Below are 24,143 nucleotides of genomic sequence, written 5' to 3'. Positions count from 1 at the left end.
CAAGCTAGACTACTGAATGATGAGAGGCCGCGTGGACAGAGGCACAGGTAGGTGAGAAGCCATCTTGGATGTTTCAGCCCCAGGTGAGCCTTCAGCTGCACGCAACCACGAGTGACCACGGCTATATCGTGGTGAGTCAGGCTATATCGTGGTATATCAGCTGGGCCCAGTCAACTCACAGAATGGTGAAATTTAGGAAATCATTTTTGCTTGAAGCCAATGAATTTTGAGGTAATTTTTACACAGCAACATACAACTGAAACATCAAATGTCTAAGTCGTTGAAATGAGTAGGAAGCGGTGCAGTGCTAGAGCAGGCTTGTATTAGCTCACAAGAGCCAACTGTTAAATTTTCCGGATTTTTCTGAGACGATTATTAAATACAGCCTTTATCAAAAATTGAATTATATAAACTTAGATTGAAATAAATTATATTTAAAGGAAATACTCAAAACATATCATTTCTTAAAAAACATATCATTTGGGGCACCTGGGTGGCTCAGTCAGTTGAGCGTCCGACTTCGGCTCAGGTCATGATCTCGCAGTCTGTGAGTTCGAGCCCCGCGTCGGGCTCTGTGCTGACAGCTCAGAGCCTGGAGCCTGCTTCGGATTCTGTGTCTCCCTCTCTCTCTGCCCCTCCCCTGCTCATGCTCTGTCTCTCTCTCTGTCAAAAATAAATAAAACATTTAAAAAAATGAAAAATAAAACATATCATTTGTTAATTCCTTTACCATATTTTACTATGATTGATGCTCTTGAGGTTTTCTATGTCCATCGTATCTGTATGGTGAACATACTATGTAATAGTGTACTATTGCTCACCTCTTTCCAATGACATCACATTGGTAGCTTGAAATTGGCCTTGAATAGTAGGAGTACTTATACCACAGAAATTACCAAATGCTACAAACCAGGGCTTTATTTTTGTCCAGAGAGCCAGTTGTTAAATTTATCAGCACATCACTGGTACTCTCCTTAGAGGGGCTTAAATAATAGCAATAATACAATATTTAGGGTGTGTGTGTGTGTGTGTGTGTGTATGTGGTGTGTTAATGGGGAATAAACAGGATTATCATGCAAATAATGAATTCCCTTCATAGCTTAGCAGGATATGCTATGAGAATACAGATGAAGGCAGCACCAGAGACTTTCTGGGTGTACAAGTTTTTATTGGACTATTGTTTCTTGTATATCTACAGTGTTAAGTGATGGTCATGGAGCCTTCCAAGTAATTGCTGTGTGCTGTACTGCCAGTGAGAAAAGCATAATGTGGTTGCCTATTTCTTGTCTGTGGGTAAAAATCAGCAAAGTCTGGCATTCTGGACGGTTTAATAAAGAAAGATACAAGAAATAATAGCAGTAATAACAGCTAGCATTCACTGAGGACTTCTGTGTGCCAAAGTTGTTCTAAACTCTAAACAATTCTTTGGGGTTGCTCCTATTTTTATCCCAATTTTACAGATGGAGAAATCAAGGCACGGAGAAGTTCAATATTATGCCCAAGGTTAGAGTACTAGTAAGCAGTGGAGCCAATGGACTCAGGCAACATACTTATGGGGAGAACAGGGTGGAATATGTGAAATTAGGACTCCGTGTTCACAGTACTCATGAGTTAGAGTCAAATTTATTTACTCCTATGGGAGATATTCCCAGCATTCTCTGACTCCACAGCCCTCTGCCCAGCAAGGCCTTTGTAATAGGCCTGTTTGGGCAGAGTAACACCCTTCTAAGGTCTACAGGTGAAGGTGGTAATCCCTTGGGGTTGTGAGTTTGAGCCCTACACAGGGTGTAGAGACTACTTAAAAATAAAATCTTTGGGAAAAAAATTTTTTTAAAGAAAGTTGCTTGCAGTATTTTTCAAAGCCATCAATATAATAAAACCCAAACTACTTGGGTAAAGGGGAGAAGGGAGGGATGGATGAGCAGAGCACAGAGGATTTTTAGGGCAAAGAAAGTACTCTGGATGATATTATAATGTCCAAAGCCACAGAATGTATAACACCAAGAGTGAACCATAGTGTAAACCAGGGGCTCTGGGAAATTATGATGTGTCCATGTAGGTTCATCAGTTGTAACAAAGGTATCACTCTGGTGGGGATGCTGATAATGAGGAGGCTGTGAACGTGTGGGGGCAGGAGGTATGTGGGGAAATCTCTATACCTTTCCTTTAATTTTTCTGTGATCTTAAAACTGCTCTAAAAAAATTCTTTAATTTTTTTTAATTTTTTTTTTGAAAGAGAGAGAGAGACACAGACTGCGAGTGGGGGAGGGGCAGAGAGCGAGAGAGACAGAATCTGAAGCAGGCTCCAGGCTCCATGCTGTCAGCACGGAGCCCGATGTGGGGCTCAAACCACGAGATCATGACCTGAGCTGAAGTCAGACCCTTAACCTACTGAGCCACCCATGCTCCCCTTAAAAAAAAATTCCTTAAAAAAGTATATTTAGGGGAGATGGTTTTTACTATTGAGTAAGGCCACATAAAAACCAGAAGAGACCGAAGTGCCTGGTCTGTTAGGTGTGGATTCCTTACCAGTCATCCTCACTCGGCTCTGTGGCCTCTTTCCACATGCTACCCAGAGTGGGCACTGGACAAAAGAAGCCACGCTGCCCTCGAATACTTAAATGGACAATAAATGCTTTGCTCAGTCTGCCTTCCTCCCTTACAGCAATTAGAGGTATTTTACTCACGGTTTATGGCGTCCTGTCACACTTGATTGATAGCCTGTCCTCTGAGCCCATAAATGTTTTTAGGAGCCTGTGAATCAAAGCTAGTTATTCAGTCCTGTGGGAGATATTCCCAGCATTCCCTGACTCCACAGTCCTCTGCCCAGAGAGGCCTTTGGAACAGACCACCACTGACAGAGCATAATTTGAAAGGTTTAAGCTTCCAATAGAACCTTTCCAAGCGACCTTAAACTAGCGCCTACAAGAGTACAATAGTACACTTAGGTGTTAATTTCTCCAGCATCAAGTTTGCAAATAATTTTTTAAACCCAACTGTCAACAACAGAGGGATTATAAAATCATGCCACACCACACGTCCATAAGATGGGATATCATGCAGTTGTCGCTAAGACAGAGGTAGCTATAGGCTGTCCTTCTTAGGACAGTTGTGGACATGATGGGGGCCGAGATTTCCACACGCTCCTCCTCTCCTGGCCACGTGAAAAGGCTGCAAAGACTGGAAACTTGCAGCCACTGCCCATTCTGTCATGTTATGGTCTCCTCCTTCCTTTGACTTGCAGGAGGTCTTTTAAAAAAACCACAGTCTATGGCAGCAGTTTCTCATCGTACGTGGGAATGATCTTGCTGCCTGTCAAAATCAACACCACACCCCCCCACACACTTTGATACTATACAATTCCAGCTGTAGTTGTCAAATCCTTTTGATTACACACGAAACACTGCCCTTGGTTGCTTTCATGTATGTTTTATGAGGACACCTAGACATGAATATTTATCTAAGCAACTTGGAGCATGTCTCTTTGATTTTCTTCTTCTGTTCTGAGTCATGTTAAAAGGGTGGGGCAGGTGCACCATGTCGTAGCTAACCTGCTATGGCTTTTGCCTTACTGCCCGCCCCCACCCCCCATCCCTACGACGCCAGACAGCTGAGCTGTCTAGGAAATGGAAAACATTGCCTGGGTTTGCATCAGTTAGCAGTATGACACGCATCCCTGTGTTACCGATGAAACAGAACTCTTTCTTTGCAGTGTCAGCTTACCCACACAATATGTCAATGTACCCTTGTCATTTAACTATTGCCTGCTTGGATTCCTTTTATGGTGGCTGCCTTGGTCAACCCTTCATCACTTTTGTCTCACCCTCCTTCTGCCTCAAGCTTCAAATTCTTTTTTTTTTTTATGTTTATCTATTTTTGAGAGAGAGAGAGAGAGAGAGAGAGAGAAAGAGACAGAGTGTGAGTGGGGGAGGGACAGAGAGAAAGGGAATCGCAGAATCTGAAGCAGGCTCCAGGCTCTGAGCTGTCAGCACAGAGCCCAATGTGGGGTTTGAATCTACGAACTGCGAGATCATGACCTGAACCAAAGTAAGATGCTTAACAGACTAAGCCACCCAGGTGCCCCTCAAGCTTTAAACTCTTAAATGATCTTTCTACTACAGAGGGATATGTCTAGAAACCACCAGTTTCCCTAGAACCTTTTAGAATAAGATCCAACCTCCTTAGAATGGCAATATGGGACTTTTATATTCTTAGTTTTACACGTGTCTCAGTCTTCTGCCTCTCACCCCCACAATAATAATAATAATAATAATAGTTATTGCTATTATTATTGAGAGCTTGTAGCTGCTAAGCATGTTACATGCATAATAACTCCTTGTGCATCTGTGCTTTGATTGCACTCAGCATTTCTAGTTTCTAGAAGGTTCCATGTTGTTTCACAAATGTCCCTGCCTTTCTGCAGATGCTGTTTCCTTCCCTAACTTCTCTGCTTTATAACCCCTATTTATCCTTCAGACTCAGCTCAAGTATCACCACCTCCTGAAGCCTTCCCTGACTTGTTTTTCTTCCAATTACCTCTACTTTAGAAAATAGAAGGCAATGTTTCTGCTCAAATAACCAGAGTATAGGAAGGACAGGAGTCCAGATTAGCTTCTGGGACAGTTAGAACAAGGGACATAAATGCTGCCAGAATGTTCTTTTACTATTTCTGGTTTTCTTGCCCCCCTTGTTTTTGAGTTTCAGCTACCCTCTCTCAGACTGGCTCTCACCACAAAGTTGGAGGTACTGTCTCTGGCAGCTCCCAGTCTACCAGAGAGGGAGGAAGCTTGCTGGCCTTGGTCTCAACTTTAAACCCCTCCCAAAAGGGCTCTGGTTGGCTCGCTGAGTCAGGCCCCACCCTGAGCCAATCATTTGACCAGTGAGGGGTGGGCTAGAAGCATTTCTCAGAAGTGTGTGTCATACTACGTTTGAGGAGCTTGGAGGCGGTGGGGGACAGGGGTAGGGACAGTGCTGGATAGACATGGATACCCATGTCTACAGTCTTACCGTACCCTTCCCCAACCCCACTCAGTGCTTTATTGTTTTTAAGTGCTGTCAACATCTTTGTTTACCAACACTCCTTTTAATGTGCAAATAAACCCTTTTTCCAAGGAGATAAAACAGAATCTTGTTATAATAGTTCCCAGAGTCTTTTTTTTTAATGTTTTTATTTTATTTTTGAGACAGAGAGAGACAGAGCATGAACGGGGGAGGTACAGAGAGAGAGACACAGAATTGGAAGCAGGCTCCAGGCTCTGAGCCATCAGCCCAGAGCCTGACGAGGGGCTCGAACTCACGGACCGCGAGATCGTGACCTGAGCTGAAGCCGGACGCTTAACCGACTGAGCCACCCAGGCGCCCCAGTTCCCAGAGTTTTTTAACCCAAGCTAGCAATAAATTATTTTCTGGTGCATGCCATAGGTCTTTTGCAAGAATTCAGAACCACACCAATGGTTCTGAACCATTAACTGACTCTATTAGTTAACTTTATGCTGCAGTTAACAGCCTGGCCGATCCCAGATGAGTGAGCAGTAAATGTTTATTGTTGCATGCCACCGAGTTTTGGTGGTTGCTTTTTCACAGCATCGTTGCAGCTACAGATAACTAACTTAATAGGATTGCACTTCCGGCCCCTCGTGTTTGGATGGAGCCACAGTTCTGGTAGTGAGTTGAGAGTAAAGGTTATAGTGACATTTCTGGGCTAGAGCATTCAATTGGTGGTATGAGACCCTCTAGAACTCTCTTTCCACCCCCTGGACAGCAACCTAAACTTTTGTAATGGTGGCTACTCCATCGGCCTAGCTCCCTTAGAGACAATATGAGCTAAACACACCACTGAGTTGTTTTAAGCCTGAGTTTTGGAGTGGCTAGTTACTGTGGCATAACTTAATCTAACCTGAGTGAGGTGAGAAAGGGTATTTCAAGAACTTTGCTAAAGGTTATCTATTGCTTTCTACTTGGTGCTCTTTGAGAAATTGCAATAAATGTTTGAATTGTATTTTCAGTTCTTGGTTATCATCCTGGTTTGACTTGCTTGCTCACTCTTGACTGGCTTAGGTTTGGGCATATTAGAGAACTGGTTGCCAGGAAATTGGGAAAGAGAATAGCTGCCCCTCACCTTCTAAATATCTTGGGATTTTTCCCAAACAGAAAAGGTTTTCAGATGTTGAACATTCCAAATGTCCACTAAATTCCTTCTAGCAAGGCAGATGAAGTGAGGGCGCCTGGGTGGCTTGGTTGAGTGTCCAACTCTTGATCTCGGCTCAGGTCATGATCCCACAGTTTCATGGGTTTGAGACCCACATCAGACTCTGTGCTTACCATGCTCAGAGCCTCCTTGGAATCCTCCCCTTGTCTCTGCCCCTCCCCTGCTCACGCTGTCTCTGTCTCTCTCCAAATAAACAAATAAACTTAAAAAAAAAAAAGTAGACACAATGGAAGTTCTTCTCTTTCTAGATTATATATTATCACAGCAAAAAAGAAGGCTTCCTTCAACAATGGAAGTGGGATAGGCAAGAGGACAAAGAGAAAGGACTTTGTAAAGCAAAACCCAAAAATCCCTTGGACATGCACAACTTTCCATTCCTTTGAGAATGTAGTTGAAATACATACAAAGAAGAAAACAGGAGGAAATCTTTGTGACCTTCAGTTAGGTAAAGATTTCTTAGATATCACACCAAAAACTCCAAAACACTGTTGGGTTGATCTTGAACACTAACATCATCTACTCATTGAAAGACATTGTTAAGAGAATGAAAAAACAAGCCACAAACTGGGAGAAAATATATGCAAAGTGCATGTATGATAAACGGCTTGTATCCACAATATGTAAAGAACTCTCAAAGCTCAATAAAAAAAAAAAGACCAGTTAAACAATGGATAAAATATTTGGACATATACTTCACCAAAGATATATGCAGAAGGCAAATAATCACAAGAAAAGATGCTGGACATATCATTTGTCATTCCAGAAAGGGAAATTAAAATCACCAGGAGGGTACCACAATACTCCTAGTACGGCTGTAATCACAAAGACTCATCATAGATGTGGAACACCTGGAACTATCCTACGTTGTTGGTGGAGATGTAAAATGGCACAACTACTCTGAAAACATTTGATGCTTTCTTAAAAAGTTAAGCCTACACCTACCATATGGCCCAGTCATTCCACTTCTAAGAATTTACCCAACAGAACTGAGAACATATGTTTACACAAAGACTTGTACAGGAATGTTCATAACAGCTGTCTTTGTAATAGCCCCAAACTGGAAACAATCCAAATGTTCATCAAAGGTGACTGGATACATTAATTGTGGTATATCAATACCATAGAATATCAATGATAAAAACACACGAACTGTTGATATACCCAACAACATAGTGATTCTCAAAATAATTATGCTAATTGAAAGAAGCCAGGCCAAAAGAAAAAAAAAAAAGGAGTACATAGTTTAGGACCTATTTACATCAATTTCTAGAAAATATTAACTAAGATACAGAAAGCAGATTAGTGGTTGCCTGTAGGCAAGGTGGGTGGGGATAAAAAGAAATTGGATTCCAAACAGGCAAGGGGAAACTTCGGGGGGTGATGGCTATGTTCAGTATCTTGATTATGATGATGGTTTCATAGGAGTCTATTTATGTCAAATCATAAAATTATACAACTTAAATATGTACAGTTTATTAAATGTCAATTACACCTCAATTTAGCTGAAAAATATATGTGTAGAATGCATCAGTTATTGACTGAGTAATGATTCAGGAAGGAACTACCAAATGGTCTACCAACTTGGGTTATAAAGATTGGGAAATTACAGTAAGTAGAAGGTTGGCAGCTACAGGTGCATGTTTCTTCAGTTGCCAGCCTGACCTTCAGATTTGGCTCGACTAAATCCAAAGACAAGTGCAAAGACAATCTAGTCTTCTGGGAGTCCAGAAGATCTGTAATATAGAAACCTCTTTGTCACATACCTGAAATTGAGTAGGATGGTCACATGGGCTGTGACAGCCGATATGAGCTTGACTGAAGACAGGTTAAACCAAAGTAGTTCAGGAAATCATTCAGCACATTTGTCTCTGCTACTGATAAAAATGTTGCTTGGTTACCTGCATGGGATAGAAAAAAACCTTTATTTCAAGTTAAGCACCCATAAGTTTAGCACCCTAAGTTTCCTGAATAATAATGCAAACATTCATACACATAACTTATTATCATCTCCAATCCAATAAATAAAAATGAGGAACGTGATTGTCTCTTCTGCAAAAGGTTATTAAAGGTTGTATGGTCTTAGGGCACGTGGGTGGCTCAGTCACTTAAGCATCCCACGTCAGCTCAGGTCATGATCTCATGGTTTGTGAGTTCAAGCCCTGGGTCAGGCTCTGTGCTGACAGCTCAGAGCCTGGAGCCTGCTTTGGATTCTGTGTCTCTGTCTCTGTCTGCCCCTCCCCAACTCATGCTGTGTGTGTGTGTGTGTGTGTGTGTGTCTATCAAAAATAAATAAACATCAACAAAAAAATTTTTTTTAGGTTGTGTGGTCTCTCAGAGCCACCCCTTGGTAACAACACAAAAAGTTTTAAAATCTGCATTGGAAAATTTTTGTGAGAGTTTTGCTTTTCTGGTAAAGTTTGAGCTTTTCAAATATGATGGTCATATAATTTTGTAAAAATTTATTTTTCTGTTGTAGAAGAACATGGGGACCAAGAATGAAAAGACTAAAAATCTAATCCTGGCTCTCCTATGAACTCAATTTCCATGTCTGCAAAACAGAGATACAAGAAGCACCTACCTGTAGTAGGTTTGAACAGTGGGCCCCCAAAATACATATCCATGACCTAATCCCCAGAAAATGTGAATGTTACCTTATTTGGGAAAACAGTCTCTGTAGGTAAAATTAAGGATCTTGGAATAAGGAAATCATCCTGGATTATCTGGGTGGGCCCTAAATCCAATGACAGGTGTTTTATAAGAGAAAAGCAAGAGAGATTGGAGACTGAGGGGGAAAAGATAAGGCAATGTGAAAATGGAGGCAGAGAATGGAGGGATGAAATGGAACGATGTGGTCCCAAGTCAAGGAAACCAGTAGCTGGAAAAGGCAGAGAATGGAATCTTCCCTGGATCCGCTGGATTCAGTGCTCTGCCTACACCTTGATTTCTGACTGTGGCCTCCAGAACCATGAGAGAGTACCTTTTTTTTTTTAAAACCAATTTGTGGTAATTTATTACTGCAGCCTCAGAAAACCAATACCTTAACTCACAGAGCACCAAAAAATGGGAATAGTACTACCAGCATTGTAGGTTTGCTACGAGGATTAAATGAGCACTTAGAAGAATGCTTGATACCTTGCAGGCAGATAGAAGTGCTGAGTTGTTTTTTTTTTTTTTTAATGTTTATTTATTTTTGAGACAGAGAGAGACAGAGCATGAATGAGGGAGGGTCAGAGAGAGAGGGAGACACAGAATCTGAAGCAGGCTCCGGTCTCTGAGCTGTCAGCACAGAGCCGGACGCGGGGCTCGAACTCACGAACTGTGAGATCATGACCTGAGCCGAAGTCGGCCGCTTAACCGACTGAGCCACCCAGGCGCCCCAGAAGTGCTGAGTTTTTACAAAAAAGAACTCTGGCGTCAGTGCAGCTGATTGTTGATGACATCGCTTTTCTGGTCCGTGACTGGTGGGCTAGATTCCATAATACTGGTGCACCTTGTTAGATTACGGAATTGAAAAACTAATCACGACGATGGTGAAAAGGCCAAGAACGCACCCTATAGAGGTTCTTTTCAAAGGAACACTCTATAAAAGAAACACTTCAAGTCTCAATGTATTTGGGTCCTTCTCTTTAGTTGTCTCTACAACCCCTTAATCCCTAAACGCAGTGTAGAAAGGAATGTACAGACCACAGGAGAAAACCATTTTTATTGCTTCCACCGGGAGCGTAAAACCCCACGGCGCCCTCGGAGTGCAGAGTTCTCAAGCCGATCGCTGATACCCCGGTTCCACACGCAGAAAACTACAATTCCCAGAAGGCTTTGGGCCCCGGCGCTGGTGGGGTGAACCTCTAAAAGGGGCGGAATCTAAGAGAAGGTCGTTGGCCGGTTCCGTCGTCCAGAGCGGCAGGGGTCGCTTGGGCGGAGTTGGGAGGAAACGCGCCTCCATATTGGCTGGGAATAAAAAGGGCGGTGTTTAGCGCTGGGTTGGTCGGGTGGCGGGGATCCAGGACGCCAGGGCCAGAGCTCAAATTTCCCGGGCCGGGAGCGCGGGGCCTGCTGGGAAGGCGCCGGGTCGGTTGTGTATCGGGCGGGCGGCGGCGGCCGCGGGGGGCTTCGCCATGCAGAGCACAGACCTGGGCAACAAGGAGAGCGGCAAGTTGTGGCACCGCAAGCCCTCCCCGGCCGCTCGGGACGGGTAAAGGCGATGGGCTGCGGAGGGGCCTGGAGGCCGCGAGGGGCGGGTCCGCGTCCTTGGAGAGGCGTTGGAGGAGCTGTTGGGGATGGTCTTGGGAAGGGCTGTATGGCGCGGGGTAGAAGGGCGGGTTCTGCCTCTGACCCTGCCCCAGATCCCTGGCCTGGGTGATCTGTTGAAAGGCTGGTAGCCTGAGTCTCGCTGTGCCCCGGAAGCCGAGGTCTCGTCAGAGATCTCTTCCCGGTCCTGGGGGCGGGGGTCTGGGCAGGATTAGCGTGGGGCAGGAGGCAGGTGGTTGGTGATGTGGGCGAGACTTTGTGCCAGGACTCTGCCTAATTACCATAATAGCCCTGTAGTATTCCCGGCGCGCAGTAGATGCTCAGTAAATGTTTGTTAACTGTTGCAGCTGGAAAAGAACTCACGAGGAATGATGCAGGGGAAGGGGAACAGTGCACTTCGACCCCTTCCAAGTGCCCCAAGTTACCCATCTTGTATCATGGGTACAAGATACCCATGTATCTTGATCTTACCCATCTTGTATCATGGGTACAAGACAGGCATGCATCCATCAGCTATTTGTTGAGCATCAACTCTCTCCCAAGCTTGGAAGCTCTGGGGGACGGCATGGGAACAAAACAAACTTCCGGTTTTCTGGAGCTTACACGTTAGTGTGTATGGCAGGGACGACAGGGGGTTACAAACTACCAGTGCAAGGTGGCCTCCTAGTATGGCCAGCCCTGCTGCTGGGTTTTTGTTTGTTTTTTAATAGACTTTCATTTTCTTAGGACAGTTTTAGGTTCACAGCCAAATTGAGAGGAAGGGACAGAGATTTCCCGTGTACCCTCTGCACTCACACATGCATAGTCTCTCCCCCATTATCCATATCCCCCATCAGAGACGTATATATGTTGCAGTGGATGAACCTAGGTTGACACATCATTATCACCCAAAGGCCACAGTTTATGCTAGGACTCACTCCTGGTGTTGTATTTCTATGGGTTTGGGCAACTGTACAAGGACCTGTCTCTACCATTATAGAATCACAGAAAGTATTTTCACTGCCCTAAAAATCCTCTGTGCTCTGCCTGTTTTTCCCTCCCTCCTCAGCTTTTCTTTTCATTTTGGTCCCAGATACTTAAACTGTTTGAGTCTTAGCCACTCCGGTGTGACTTTAATGGAAACCTTTGCCCCAAGTGGTGCCATCTTGGTTCCAATGGTGGCACACAGATTGATCTTATTGCTTTTAATTTCCCAGAATTTCATAGCCTTTACCGCATCACTTGGATTCATGTTTCTTGTTCTAGTAACTTTGCTGTCGACCCTTTGGTTGCTCCTCAACAAATCAACAGACTTTAAGTGCCAGCTATGTTTGCTCAAAGCCTGGTGCTGGACGTCCCACTGGCTGCTTGTTTGGTTTCCGATTGCTGTCAGCCTCCTAGCAATGCTGCTTTCCCATCAACTCCGTCGAATAAAAATTTTTGTTTAGAGTAGGGATTCTTCAGCAGGGATTTTCATTTCCAAACTTGGAGTTTGTATAAATACTCCCCTTCTTCTGATATTTTCTAAATGGTCTGAAAGTTATTGCCAGCCCACAGTAATTCTATTTCTTGCTGTTAAAAAAAATATCTGGATATACATGCAAGATTCGAAAACAAAAGAAACAAGTTTTATGCAAATGTTATTTGCTTCCATGAAAATGTAGCTTTCTTTTTGTTCATTAAAGCTCATTGTTATCGCATGGAGTCAGATGGACTTTAGTTGAAAGTAAATGTCCATTTACTAACTCGGTGACCTTGGGCAGGTTAATCACTAAGACTTTAAGTGAAGCTAATAATGCCTACCAGACAGGGTTGTCTTAGCGCGTTATAAAGACTTTAAAATAGTATCTCAAGCATCTTGGTGTTTGGTAAATATTTGATTTTTTAATTATGTTTAAGGACTGAGAACCTGTCAGGCAACCTATGAGCAATTGAAAGGCAGTTGTTCCAAAATAAATGCTTGAGTTATATGAAAAACCAAAAGGGCAGAATGTTGCTATTAATTATGATTATATCTAGGTGGTAGGGTTATAATCAGATTTATTTATTCATTAGTGTTTTTCTTTACCTTCCTTATTTTGAACAATGATCCTGTAATTTTGTGATCCCAACCCATAATAAAATGTTACAGAAAAAAGAGTGGAGGGAAAAGTCGTTGGCTCTGTCTGATTTTAATTGCTGGGGAACATTTTTATGTTATTACACATTTATTCTCCCCCTCTCCCCTTTGGGGATGTCAAAGGAAAACCAAATCTGGACAGTAGTTAAAGTGGTAAAAACAGATTTTATTCAGGAACTATTGCAATAGAAGAGAGGAGACCTCAGTATAGAAATGGTCTCAGCTCTGAATACAGCCTGGGCAAGTGAGAATGTACAGCCAAGGAGCAGGGTGGGAGTCAGTGGGTAGAAAATTACTAAGATGAAACATCTAGGATAATGGGTTTCTGCCTAAACCAGCCTCTAAGGAGATTCTTGATGAAGATAGGCCAGGGTGATCAGATTGATCAGTTATCAAGGGTGATCAGGTTTTGAGGGTCAGGGGTTATTTTATTTTATTTTAAGAGAGAATGTAAGCAGGGAAGGGGCAGAGAGAGGGGGAGAGAGAATCCCAAGCATGCTCTGCACTGTCAGCACAGAGCCTGATGAGCTCAAATCCATGAACCACAAGATTGTGACCTGGGCTGAAATCCAGTCAGACGCCCAACGACTGAACCACCCAAGCACCCCAAAGGGTCAGGGGTTCTAATTTTTTTTTTTTTTTTTTTTTTTTACATTTTATTTATTTTTGACAGAGAGTACAAGTGGGAGAGGGGCAGAGAGAGAGAGGGAGACACAGAATGTAAAGCAGGCTCCAGGCTCTGAGCTGTTAGCACAGAGCCCAATGCAGGGCTTGAACTCAACAAACCGTGAGATCATGACCTGAGCTGAAGTTGGTCACTTAACTGACTAAGCCACCCAGGCACGCCCAGGGGTTCTAATTAAATGGAATGAGCAGGATTCTTGCTAAAATTAGATTTTACAGGGAAGCACACAGATGGAGGAGTGCCCCTGAGTGTGTCCCTCTCTCTCTGACCCTCCCCTGTTCATGTTCTATCTCTCTCTGTCTCAAAAATAAACAAATATAGCTGAAAATAAAACTCATTTATGCTTAATTCACTTTGGAACACTTCACTTTATATTACAGAAACAATCTCATTAAGATATCTTTAAGATATTGAAATTTTTCTTACATGTGGTAGCTTGTGATTTATATGAAACTACTTTTCGCTAATTACATGATTGCATTACATGTGTTTATTGCTTAATGTAACAGTTGACTATTCAATCAAAAATACATTGTCTTATATCTTGTTATTGTCTGTCAGTTAATCACGATTTATGAATCTTCATAAGTGTGCTTATTTAAAAAAATTTTTTTTTTTATTTTTTTAAACGTTTATTCATTTTTGAGACAGAGAGAGACAGAGCATGAACGGGGGAGGGCCAGAGAGAGGGAGACACAGAATCCGAAACAGGCTCCAGGCTCCGAGCTGTCAGCACAGAGCCCGACGCAGGACTCAAACTCACAGACCGAGAGATCATGACCTGAGCTGAAGTCGGCTGCTTAACCGACTGAGCCACCCAGGTGCCCCTAAAAAAATTTTTTTAATTTAACATTTATTCATTTTTCAGAGGCAGAGAGACAGAGCACAAGCAGGGGAAGGGTAGAGGGAGAGGGAGACACAAAATCTGAAGCAGGCTCCAGGCTGTGAGCTGTCAGCACAGAGTTTGAACCCGTGAACCGTGAGATCATTACCTGAACCGCAGTCGAACGCTGAACTGACTGAGCCACCCGGGCGCCCCTGAAATTTTTTTACTTCTAAACCAAAAGCTCCATGAGGGCAGGGCCCATGTCCATCAACTACTTTTAGGTCCCGGCTTGTTCAATGTCTGACACATAGTGAGTTTCCAAGTACTTGATGAATATATGAACAGCAGCCATTTTGATAACAAATAACTTTCTGAACTGCTTTTAGAAATCACTGTCGGATTGCTTCTAGGAGAGCAGCGGGAGGAGAGGGAAGAGCGGGTAGGCAGGAAACTTCAAAGTCAGTGAAGTATATTATAAAACCCGTATTTTTCATAGTAACAAGTAATGCTTGACATAGAATTAAATATCTGTTTGTTTTTGACAGAATTATAGTGAACATCATTCACAGCTCTTCTGATTACCTTCCCAAAGTCTTGCGATTTTTGAACGTGGCTTTTGATAGCTCAGGTGATTGCTTAATTGCCGGGGACCATCAAGGAAATATCTATGTTTTTGACTTGTATGGAAACAGGTGAGCAGATACTTTTGATATATACTTTATTTAACAAGTTATTCACTGCCAGTTTTAGTACCTGCTATTAATTATTCATTCAGCAAGATTCATTAAGTTCTGACTGTATTTCAGGTAACTTGTAAAACACTGTCACAAGTGCTGACAGGAGAAAGTGGGAAGGCATGGGAAATATGTTTAGATTTTTTTAGAGAATTAAAGTTCCGGTTGGAACAGTATCTCTAGTAGCATGTTTTTCCTTAAGTTTAAAAATTTACTGTTGCTAACTTATCAACATCTGGTACTTTATCAGGCAATTTAGAAAGAACTTTACTTTGTACGTTATTGTCACAGTTTACACATGTAGCAGTTTCAAAGAATTGTTCCTCACTCTTCCGCCTCCTCTTCCTTTGCTGAACAATTTAGTACAGAAGCAGTTAGGTGGGATTGATCGAGGGAGTCATCCCTGCAAGGGGGGTAGGTGGGAGGGAGACCTGTCTGCCTGGCCAGAGTCAGAAGGTACCTGCATGGGGAATGGGGCAATCACGGGCAAGGCAGAGGGCTTTGACGGAGTGAGTAAATACGTTGAGGATAACGGGGCCAGGTTTCTAACAATCGGAAAGGGGAGTTACAAATATGGAAAAGTAGAAAACTAGAATGAACGCCGTGGCACTGGATTGATATTGGATATATCTGTCTGTACTGCTGGTTTTGAATATATAGACATAGAAATAAATAGAAATGTATATGAGAGAGTGAACGAATTTTCTTTTTTTGAGGGGAGGGATGTGTGTGAGGGAGGGGCATAGAGAGGAGAGAGAGAATCCCAAGCAGGCTCCATGCTGTCAGCACAGAACCCGACCTGGGACTTGAGCTCACAAACTGTGAGATTGTGACCAGAGACAAAAGCAAGAATTGGACGCTTAACTGACTGAGCCACCCAGGCGCCCCTGAATTATTATTATTTCTTTAATATGTTTTTTGAGAGATGGGAGAGGGGCCTATAGAGCGAGAGAGAGAGAGAATTCATGCTGAGCATGGAGCCGGATGAGGGGCTTGATCCCAGGACCATGAGATCATGACCTGAGCCAAAATCAAGAGTCAGATGCTTAACTGACTGAGCCACTCAGCACCCCAAGAGTGAATGGATTATAGCTCTTTCCTAGCTTTGCCTGCTCATAGGACCTGGGAGCAACAGCACCCTGGTAGCAATGAATGTACCCAGTGCCCATTTGTTTTCTAAATATCACATTCTGCTCAAAGTAATTGGATCCTTGCAGAAATGGCCAGTTTCAGGATGGAGGCAGGGAAAGTACAAGGTGAGCCTGGAACGTTATGTAGCCAGAAAGAAGGAATTATTTAAAGAAAAAGTATCAAAAGGATATAAATGTCAGCTTAAAAGAGCTCCTTTCCATATTGGAGACACTTTGAGTATCAAAATAAAAAATGATAGTAATGGGTCATAACCCATTGAGTAAAATAGAAATCTATAAATTCATGCTGTAATCAATAAACCGTTTCATGAGAAGGGATATTCACATAGTCACAAAGCACCTCCCCACAAAATGCTTACTAATTATAGAGGAGAAAAAGATTAATTTTACACTGAAGAAGTCTAGCAAACACCACACTAGTATCAAATGATTAAAGTCAATGAGTGGAGGGACCAATCACTGATGGGGCACAGGGAAAACAACAGTCTCACTTCTATGGTATTCCTGCCAAAGAAGTGGAACCTGCATCTAATCAGTGGAGTCAGACAAAGCTAAATTAAGGGAGTGTGTAACAAGATGGCCTATAATCTTCCCAAGGGTCAAGGTCATGAAAGTTGTAGAAAGACCAGAAGATTGTTCCAGTCTGGGAGAGACTAGAGACAGGACAAGTAAAGGCATGAATCTGGACTGATCCTTTTGCTGTTAAGGACATTACTGGGGACAACTGGCAAAATTGAATGGGGTCTGAGGATTGGGTGGTGGTAACATATAAATGTAATTTTCGTACAGTTGTATTGTGATTATATGGGAGAATTTCCTTGTTTGTAGGAAACATGATCATGGTAACTTACTCTCAAATCGTTCAGGAAAGGAAGAGGTCTTATGTAATTAATTTATCTGTGATTTATTAGGTAGAAATCTGTTAATCATTGTTTCTGCTCTTTACCAAAAAAGTAACAGTCACAATTCTCTCACCCTTTACTCTTGCCTAACCTACCTACCCTGCCAATCCTCAATCTTAAATCAATACAACTGTCTCTTCTTTGCTCCCACTGTTAAAGAAAACAAAAATCACTGTTGATTGATTCCGTTCCAGAATAATGGACTTCAACGTTAATGATGCTTTCATTTCATTTGCTCATCAATAGTTATTACTTCTCCCACTCTCCTCCAGCATTCCAAACCTTTGCCTGCTTCCTTGTCTCCTTGTGTTTGACCCCACTCTTACTTAACTCCGTGGCCTCCTACTCATTAGAAAACAGACACTTTTAAGCTTCCTTTCCTCCTCCCCAGAGCAGCCTCAGATATATAACCATCCATCTCTCTTTGTCAGTTTATTCATAAAAATAAGTGATCCTAATTTCTTCCAGTGCTAATCTTGATCTTCTATAGCCGCCCCTGAGACTTTGCACCATGAGTGTTCCTCTCTTTTATTTTCTTCACTGTCCCTTTTCTCTCCGTCTGTAAAGCAGAGAGGTTAAGTGGCAGAACTGAGACTTGAAATCAGGCTTGTCTGATTCTAACACCCACTACGTGGGGTTCCCTCAGAAATCTTACTTGCCTAATCTACTGGTCTCTTTTCAATTTTCATCATATTATGTACTTTTTTTTTTTTTAAGACTTTATTTTTAAGTAATTTCTACACCCAGCATGGGGCTCAAACTCATGACCCTGAGATCAAGAGTCACCAGCCAGGTGCCCCTCTCATCTTACTAAATACTCATTTTCCCCTCCTCCCTGGAATTTTTTTCTTTTGCTTCAAGGTACAGCTCTTTCCTGATTTTTCTACCCGTCTGATCATTTTCCCCCTTGTTTTGCTGACTCTTCTGCCAGTGCCTTCCCCTTAATTGTGCTGCTCAGGCATCTGTCCTTGGGCTGCTCCCTTCCATGTTCCCCATATTCTCATTCGTAATCTCATCAGCCACAAGCCTAAGCTTTCAGCTGCTGTGCAAATACTGTTAACCCAGATCTGCTTCTACTACCTGCTGGATGTCTTCTATATTAGGCTGTCGCGTGCAGGAGCCACGAGCTGCGTCGAGCTCTGGAGCCCTTGAGAGTTGGCTACTCCGGGGGCACTTGGGTGGCTCGGTCAGTTAAGCGTCCGACTCTTGATTTAGGCTCAATTCACGATCTCACAGTTCGCGAGATCGAGCCCTGTGTCAGGCTCTGCGCGGACATCAGGGAGCCTGCTTGTAATTCTCTCTCCCCCTCTCTTTCTCTGCCCCTCACCCCTGTCTCTCTCTCTCAAAATAACTAAATAAACATTAAAAAAATAAAAGAAAATTGGCCAGTTCAAATTGAGATGTGTTGTTAGTATGAAAAAAATAACGTAAAATATCTCAATAATTTTTATTGATTAAGTGTTGAAATGATAATTGTATATTAATTAAATAAAATATGTTATGAAGATTAACTTTACCTTTTTCCACCTTTTTCACTGTGGCTCCTAGAACATTCTAAGTTACACCTAAATGGCCTGCATTACATTTCTTGGACAGCACACCTCTAAATGTTTTGCAAAGGCCTTAAACTCGACATATTTAAAACCAGGCCTATTTCCTGCCCCCAGACTTGTCCCTCTTTTGCCCAATCTTGAAAACTTGATTTTTTTAGTAAATTAAACTCTAGCTATGTGCCAAGTACTCTGCTAAGCACTTAGCATATGTTATTTCATTCAATCAACATATTCTCTCACTTAATCATCACAACAAGCTTATGAGATCTCTTTTCTCACCCTCATTTTGCACGTGAGGAATTCCTGACTCCTCCCTCTTCACCTCATGTTTGCTGCATCACCAAGCCTCTCTCCCGCTTAACTCCTGACACTTGTCCTGTTTGTCCTTTCCATTTATACCCGTAACTCTGATTGAGATGCTCTGTAGTGGCTTCCGTCTTTTTTGTTTTTATTTTATTCTATTGTAAAGTTTATTTCTTTATTTGGAGAGAGAGAGAGAGTATGCAAGAGGGGCAGAGAGAGGGAGAGACAATCCCGAGCAGGCTGCACACTGTCAGTTGGGGCTTGAACTCACGAACTGTGAGATCACGGTCTGAAACCAAGAGTCCAACGTTCAACCGACTGAGCCACCCAGGCGCCTCCTTAGTAACTTTCTTCATGGTTTCTTGTCCCTCTATCCATTTGCCATTGCTGCCAGAATCCTCTTCCTAAAAGACATGTCTCGTCATAATTCTGCTATGCTTAAAACCTGGTAAGTAAAATCCAGATTCCTTTACATGCATACAGCACTCTTCATAATCTATTTTTGGCCTACCACAATGGGCATTCATTTTTCTGCATTTCATTTTCTTCATCTCTAAGGACTCCTCCAGCGTAAAATTTATGATTGTTGGAGAAATTTCTGATACTAATGCAGTAATCTCTTAATAGGTTTAATCTTGTTCAGCGAACGGCACAAGCTTGCACAGCTCTGGCCTTTAATCTCCGTAGGAAGTCTGAGTTCCTTGTGGCGTTAGCTGATTACTCTATTAAATGTTTCGATTCAGGTAAGAAATCCTCCTGTTTATCTTCTGAATATGAGTAGAATTTAGACTGAAGCACTGCAAGGAATTTGCCAATCTGTATCATCTGAGGGGGTAGTCCCCACAAGACAGCACTCACTTCAGACATTAGCAACAAGTTTGGGGGTCCCGGGACCACCCTCACGTCAGATCAGCTGGCTACAAATTCAGGGTTCCCCACAGCTACCTTTGGGTTTGATATTCACTAGAATGACTCAACAGAACTCAGGAACACACTCCACTTATGATAATAGTTTAATGCAGCGGAAGGATATAAATTAGAACGAGCCAAAGGTAGGACACACAGGGTAGAAAGTGGGAGGCTCCCAAAGGAGAAGCTGCGGTTAACCCTAGGGACGTAGTCCCCTCCCAGCATCAATATGTGGCCCTCCACACTGAGTATTGCCAAACCAAACATATACCTAAGCTTTGATGTCCAGGACTTTTATTGAGGCTCCGTTACACAGATTTATGACCGATTGGGTTATTGCCCACCTGTTTGAACTCAAATTTCCAGCCTTCCTCCTCTCTCTGGAGGTTGGGCAGATATCACGTGGCTGAACGCCCTAACCTTCTAGTCACTCACATGATTAATCTTTCCCGTGTGGCCAGCCCAGTCTCTGAGGTTCTCTTCTGAGATAAGCCATCGGGTGTTGTCTGAGGGACCTGCCATGAATAACAGAGACACCATCACTGGGGAAATTTTAGGGGTTTATAGATTGTCTCCCAGGAACCTAGACAAAGGCCATACCTCTCTTTGAAGCCCCAATTCCTTACTATGTAGGTACAAGAATAATAACTTTCTTAATATAACCTATGTGTTTTATACTACATTGTGTATTTTTAGAACATTTAGAGTTCTGTAAACTGAACCTCTTATTAAGAGAAAAGATATCTCAACTGTATTGTTTTTTTCTTGATAGAAGGGCACCTGGGTGGCTCGGTTGAGTGTCCAACTTGGGCTCAGGTCATGATCTTGCGGTTCGGGAGTTCGAGTTCCGGATCGGGCTCTTTACTGTCGGCACAGAGCCCTCTTTGTATCCTTTGTACTCCCTTATCTCTGCCCCTCCCCGACTCATGCTCTCTCTCTCAAAAATAAATAAACATTAAAAAAGTAAATAAAGTAATTGATAGAATATTTTAAAAGATAGTAGTAACAATAGTAATAACAGTGATAGTTAACACTTAATAGTGTTTACTCTTTGCCAGGTACTGTTCTATGACTTTATACATGTTAATTTTAATCATCATAAAACCCACAGACATCGATATTGTTAACTCCATTTACAGATGAGGAAGCTGAGGCACAGAAGTAACTTAACCAAGGTCTCTCACGGCTTGTAAGCAGTGGAGCCAGAATTCCTAACCTGGAAGCCTAGCTCCAGGGTCCCTGCTCTTAATCACTACTACACTCTCACTGTGCACGTACGAAGACAAACCAGTCGTCCTTCAGTGATGCCCAGACACAGTCTGTGTTTGTACAGCAGGGACTTATCTTTCTAGTCTGTTTTCTCTGCATATGCCTCTTTTCCGTTCTAACAAATATATGATCATATCTATATTGTCGTGTGGAGTCATTTCCTTTACTTCATTAAAAATATTCATACAGAGTTTTAAAATCAGTACAGAATATTCTACTCTATAGATGTTTGCAGCACCATAATTATTAAACCTGTTACCTGTCAGTGGCCTTTAAACTGTCTCCAATTTTTGGTGTTAAAAAAACACTACTGTCACAGAAGTTCTAAAAAAACCAAATGTTTATACTCATCTGTGATTGCTTCCCTTGGATTCCACCCATTCTCTTCTTCTCTCTTAGTTCCATCTGTTTACAATCTGTTCTATTGAACCCCCCACCCCTACCAATGAAGCCCCTTCTTTAAGATGTTTTCTCCACCTCCCCAGCTACCTCCCTCTTCACTGCTAAATCTTGCTTCTTCACGGCACCCATTGGTGGATTCTGATTTTTGCTGTCCCCACTCCATGCTGTTGAGACTTCTCTAAGGCCATTAGTAACCTCTGATTGTTTAAATGTTTTATTTATTTTGAGAGAGGGGGAGAGTGTGTGCATGCACGAGTGGGAAAGGGGCAGAAAAAGAGGAAGAGAAAGAATCCCAAGCAGGCTCCACACTCAGCAAAGAGCCTGACATAGGGCTCGATCCCACGACCCTGGGATCGTGACCTGAGCCAAAACCAAGAGTTGGACGCTTACCTGACTGAGCCACCCAGGTGCCCCAGTAACCTCTGTTTGTTTAAGCTCTCTTTATACTTTTCACCCTACCCCTCAGTAGCATTTAACACTTTGCTTTACATTAAGACCTTAGTTTTCATACTCTTCCCTCTCTTGGTTTTCCTCCTACCATTCTGACTGCTTCTCAGTAGTCTTTCCTGTGTTCTTTCAGTGGTCCCTAGACTTAGGGAGTTTTTACCCAATTAAAAAGAAAGTAGAGGAACAACAACCCACATGGGTTGTCAACTTTTAATTTTACCGACATAGGAAAAAACGATAGAACTTCATTTCATAAAACAAGAGATTGTTTTTAACATAAAGCAGCTTAGAAGGATAGAAGCTAGGTTAAAAGGTAGTACTCTCAGTTTAGCTTTATGAAAAACTCATGTCATTGTCCTTATTTTTCTCATTTCACTGAAGACCAATGAAAAATCGATCATTAACTAATACCAGACTTCAGACCGGTGTTTGGAAACTACTACTCTCTCCCCAAGGGTTTCTCCGTTCCTCTGTTCCTCTGTTTTCGGTTTTGACCTACTTTGTGTCTTAATGCTTCCCAGATTTACATCTTGCTTTCTGATTATTCTCCTCAGTTTCATCTTTCTGAAAGAAAAAATTCTGTTCATAAAAGTAAAACATGTTCACCACAGCAAACCTGGAAACACAGGAAAATGTAAAAGAGAACATAAAAATCACTTATAATCCTATGACCCAGTGATAATTGTAATGAAGTTTTTGGTGTTTTCTCTGCTGGGCTGTTTTCTGTGCTTCTCTCACATGTACACACGCACCTCAGGATCCATTTTAAAAATCAAATTCATGATCTCTTCTTCCCACACTGCTAAATCTGTTTCTCCATATGTGTTTCTTAAATCAGCTAATAGTATCGCCATCTAGTCATATAACTAAACTAGCACCGTTGAAGTCTTAACTCGTCTTTTATTTCAATACATCTAGTTGATCACAAAGCCCTTTGAATTTCTCCTTCATAACTCTTGACTTTCCTCCTTTCTCCATTGCCACATTTGTATTTTAGACCTTCCTTATCGCCTCCTCGGATTATTATAGCAACAGATAAATTAGTTGTCTAGTCTCTTCCTTCTTTCCACTGTATCCCTCATGTATCTTCAGAGTGCTCTCTCTGAAATACACAACAGATATGATACTCTTCTATGTAAAACTATTACAAGAGAAAGCCCAAACTCCCTACCACATCTAAAGCTGTTCTTAAACTCTTTTTCATTTGGCCTCGTCTCCTCACATGTCCATGACATTCGCGTAACTAACCTGTTCCATTGTGCATTTTACCAACTGGCCAGCTTCCATTGTTGTAGATGTTAACGAAGGTGTCTCGTATAAATACCTAGCTATCAGTTGAATCAGTCCTTGGATGATACATAGTGTTTTCCCTATATGACTCTTTTACTTTTTACCACAGTTACCAAGGAGCTAGTTAGCTGGATGAGAGGACACGAATCATCAGTATTTTCGATCTCTGTGCACGCATCAGGGAGATATGCCATCACTACTTCTTCTGATACGGCACAGCTGTGGGACTTGGACACCTTTCAGAGAAAAAGAAAGCTGAATATTCTACAGTCTGTGGGAATACAGAAGGTCAGTGAGTGCGGGGCACATCTTGGTCTGTTGTGCTTCTCTGACTCGTTTCTCGGTTAGCAGGATTTATAGATGATGTGAGAGTAACGATTTACTTTGTCCCACATAGCCGTGTTCTTATAACTCAGCAACAAGTGAAGCAGAGTGGCCCATGCGATGAAAGATGTTGCTTGTGGCTACAATTTCTAACTTACTGGGTTTTTGTTTTTCAAAAAGTTCAAACACGGAGCAGATTTGTAAGAATTTCACAGTGAATACATGTGCGAACACCATGTAGATTCTACTGTTAACATGTTCCTATACTATCCTGTACTGTACTTTTGTTATTACGTTATTATGTTGTTATAACACCGTATTAAGGTTCTATCCATCTTTCTGTCCCACTGTTCATTCTTTTCTTGCTTTTCATTTTAAAGTGAATTGCAGACATTAATGTATTTGCCTGTAAATACTTAAGACTGAATTTAATTGACTATGGCTCAGTATCTGTTGATGTGAAACTTACATATAATGAAATGCACAGATGTTTGTATTCATTTGTTAAGTTTTGTCAAATACATATACCTTTGTAACCTGTGCAATCCTATTATTACCATCATCCCAGAAAGTTCCCATATATCCCTTCCTGGGTAAGCACTATTCTAATGTTTTTTTCACCGTAGATTAGTTTTGTCTGTTCTAAAATTTCAAATAAGGGGCACCTGGATGACTCAGTTGAGCGTCCAACTCTTGATTTCTGCTCAGGTCATGACCCCCAGGGTTGTGGGATCAAGCCCTGCCATCAGTCTCCATGCTGAGCGTGGAGCCTGCTTGAGATTCTCTCTGTCTCC

General features: G+C 42.2%; 1 protein-coding gene across 2 annotated transcripts in view; it reads left to right on the top strand.

The window, feature by feature from the left end:
• The first annotated feature begins 10,026 nt into the window (after positions 1–10,026).
• The window catches only part of TBC1D31 (TBC1 domain family member 31), a 74,846-nt gene continuing 60,729 nt past the window's right edge, over positions 10,027–24,143 (top strand). For both annotated transcript variants that reach the window (XM_049632923.1, XM_049632922.1), the window contains exons 1-4: positions 10,027–10,400; positions 14,611–14,757; positions 19,336–19,451; positions 23,135–23,313. In XM_049632923.1, coding sequence (XP_049488880.1) covers positions 10,324–10,400; positions 14,611–14,757; positions 19,336–19,451; positions 23,135–23,313 — 519 coding nt within the window. In that variant the 5' untranslated portion in view covers positions 10,027–10,323. The remainder of the gene's footprint in view (positions 10,401–14,610; positions 14,758–19,335; positions 19,452–23,134; positions 23,314–24,143) is intronic.

Source organism: Panthera uncia, chromosome F2 (assembly GCF_023721935.1).
Source record: "Panthera uncia isolate 11264 chromosome F2, Puncia_PCG_1.0, whole genome shotgun sequence".
Taxonomy (NCBI): domain Eukaryota; kingdom Metazoa; phylum Chordata; class Mammalia; order Carnivora; family Felidae; genus Panthera; species Panthera uncia.
Note: the sequence above shows the minus strand (reverse complement) of the source record. Positions and strands in the feature narration are given on the sequence as shown.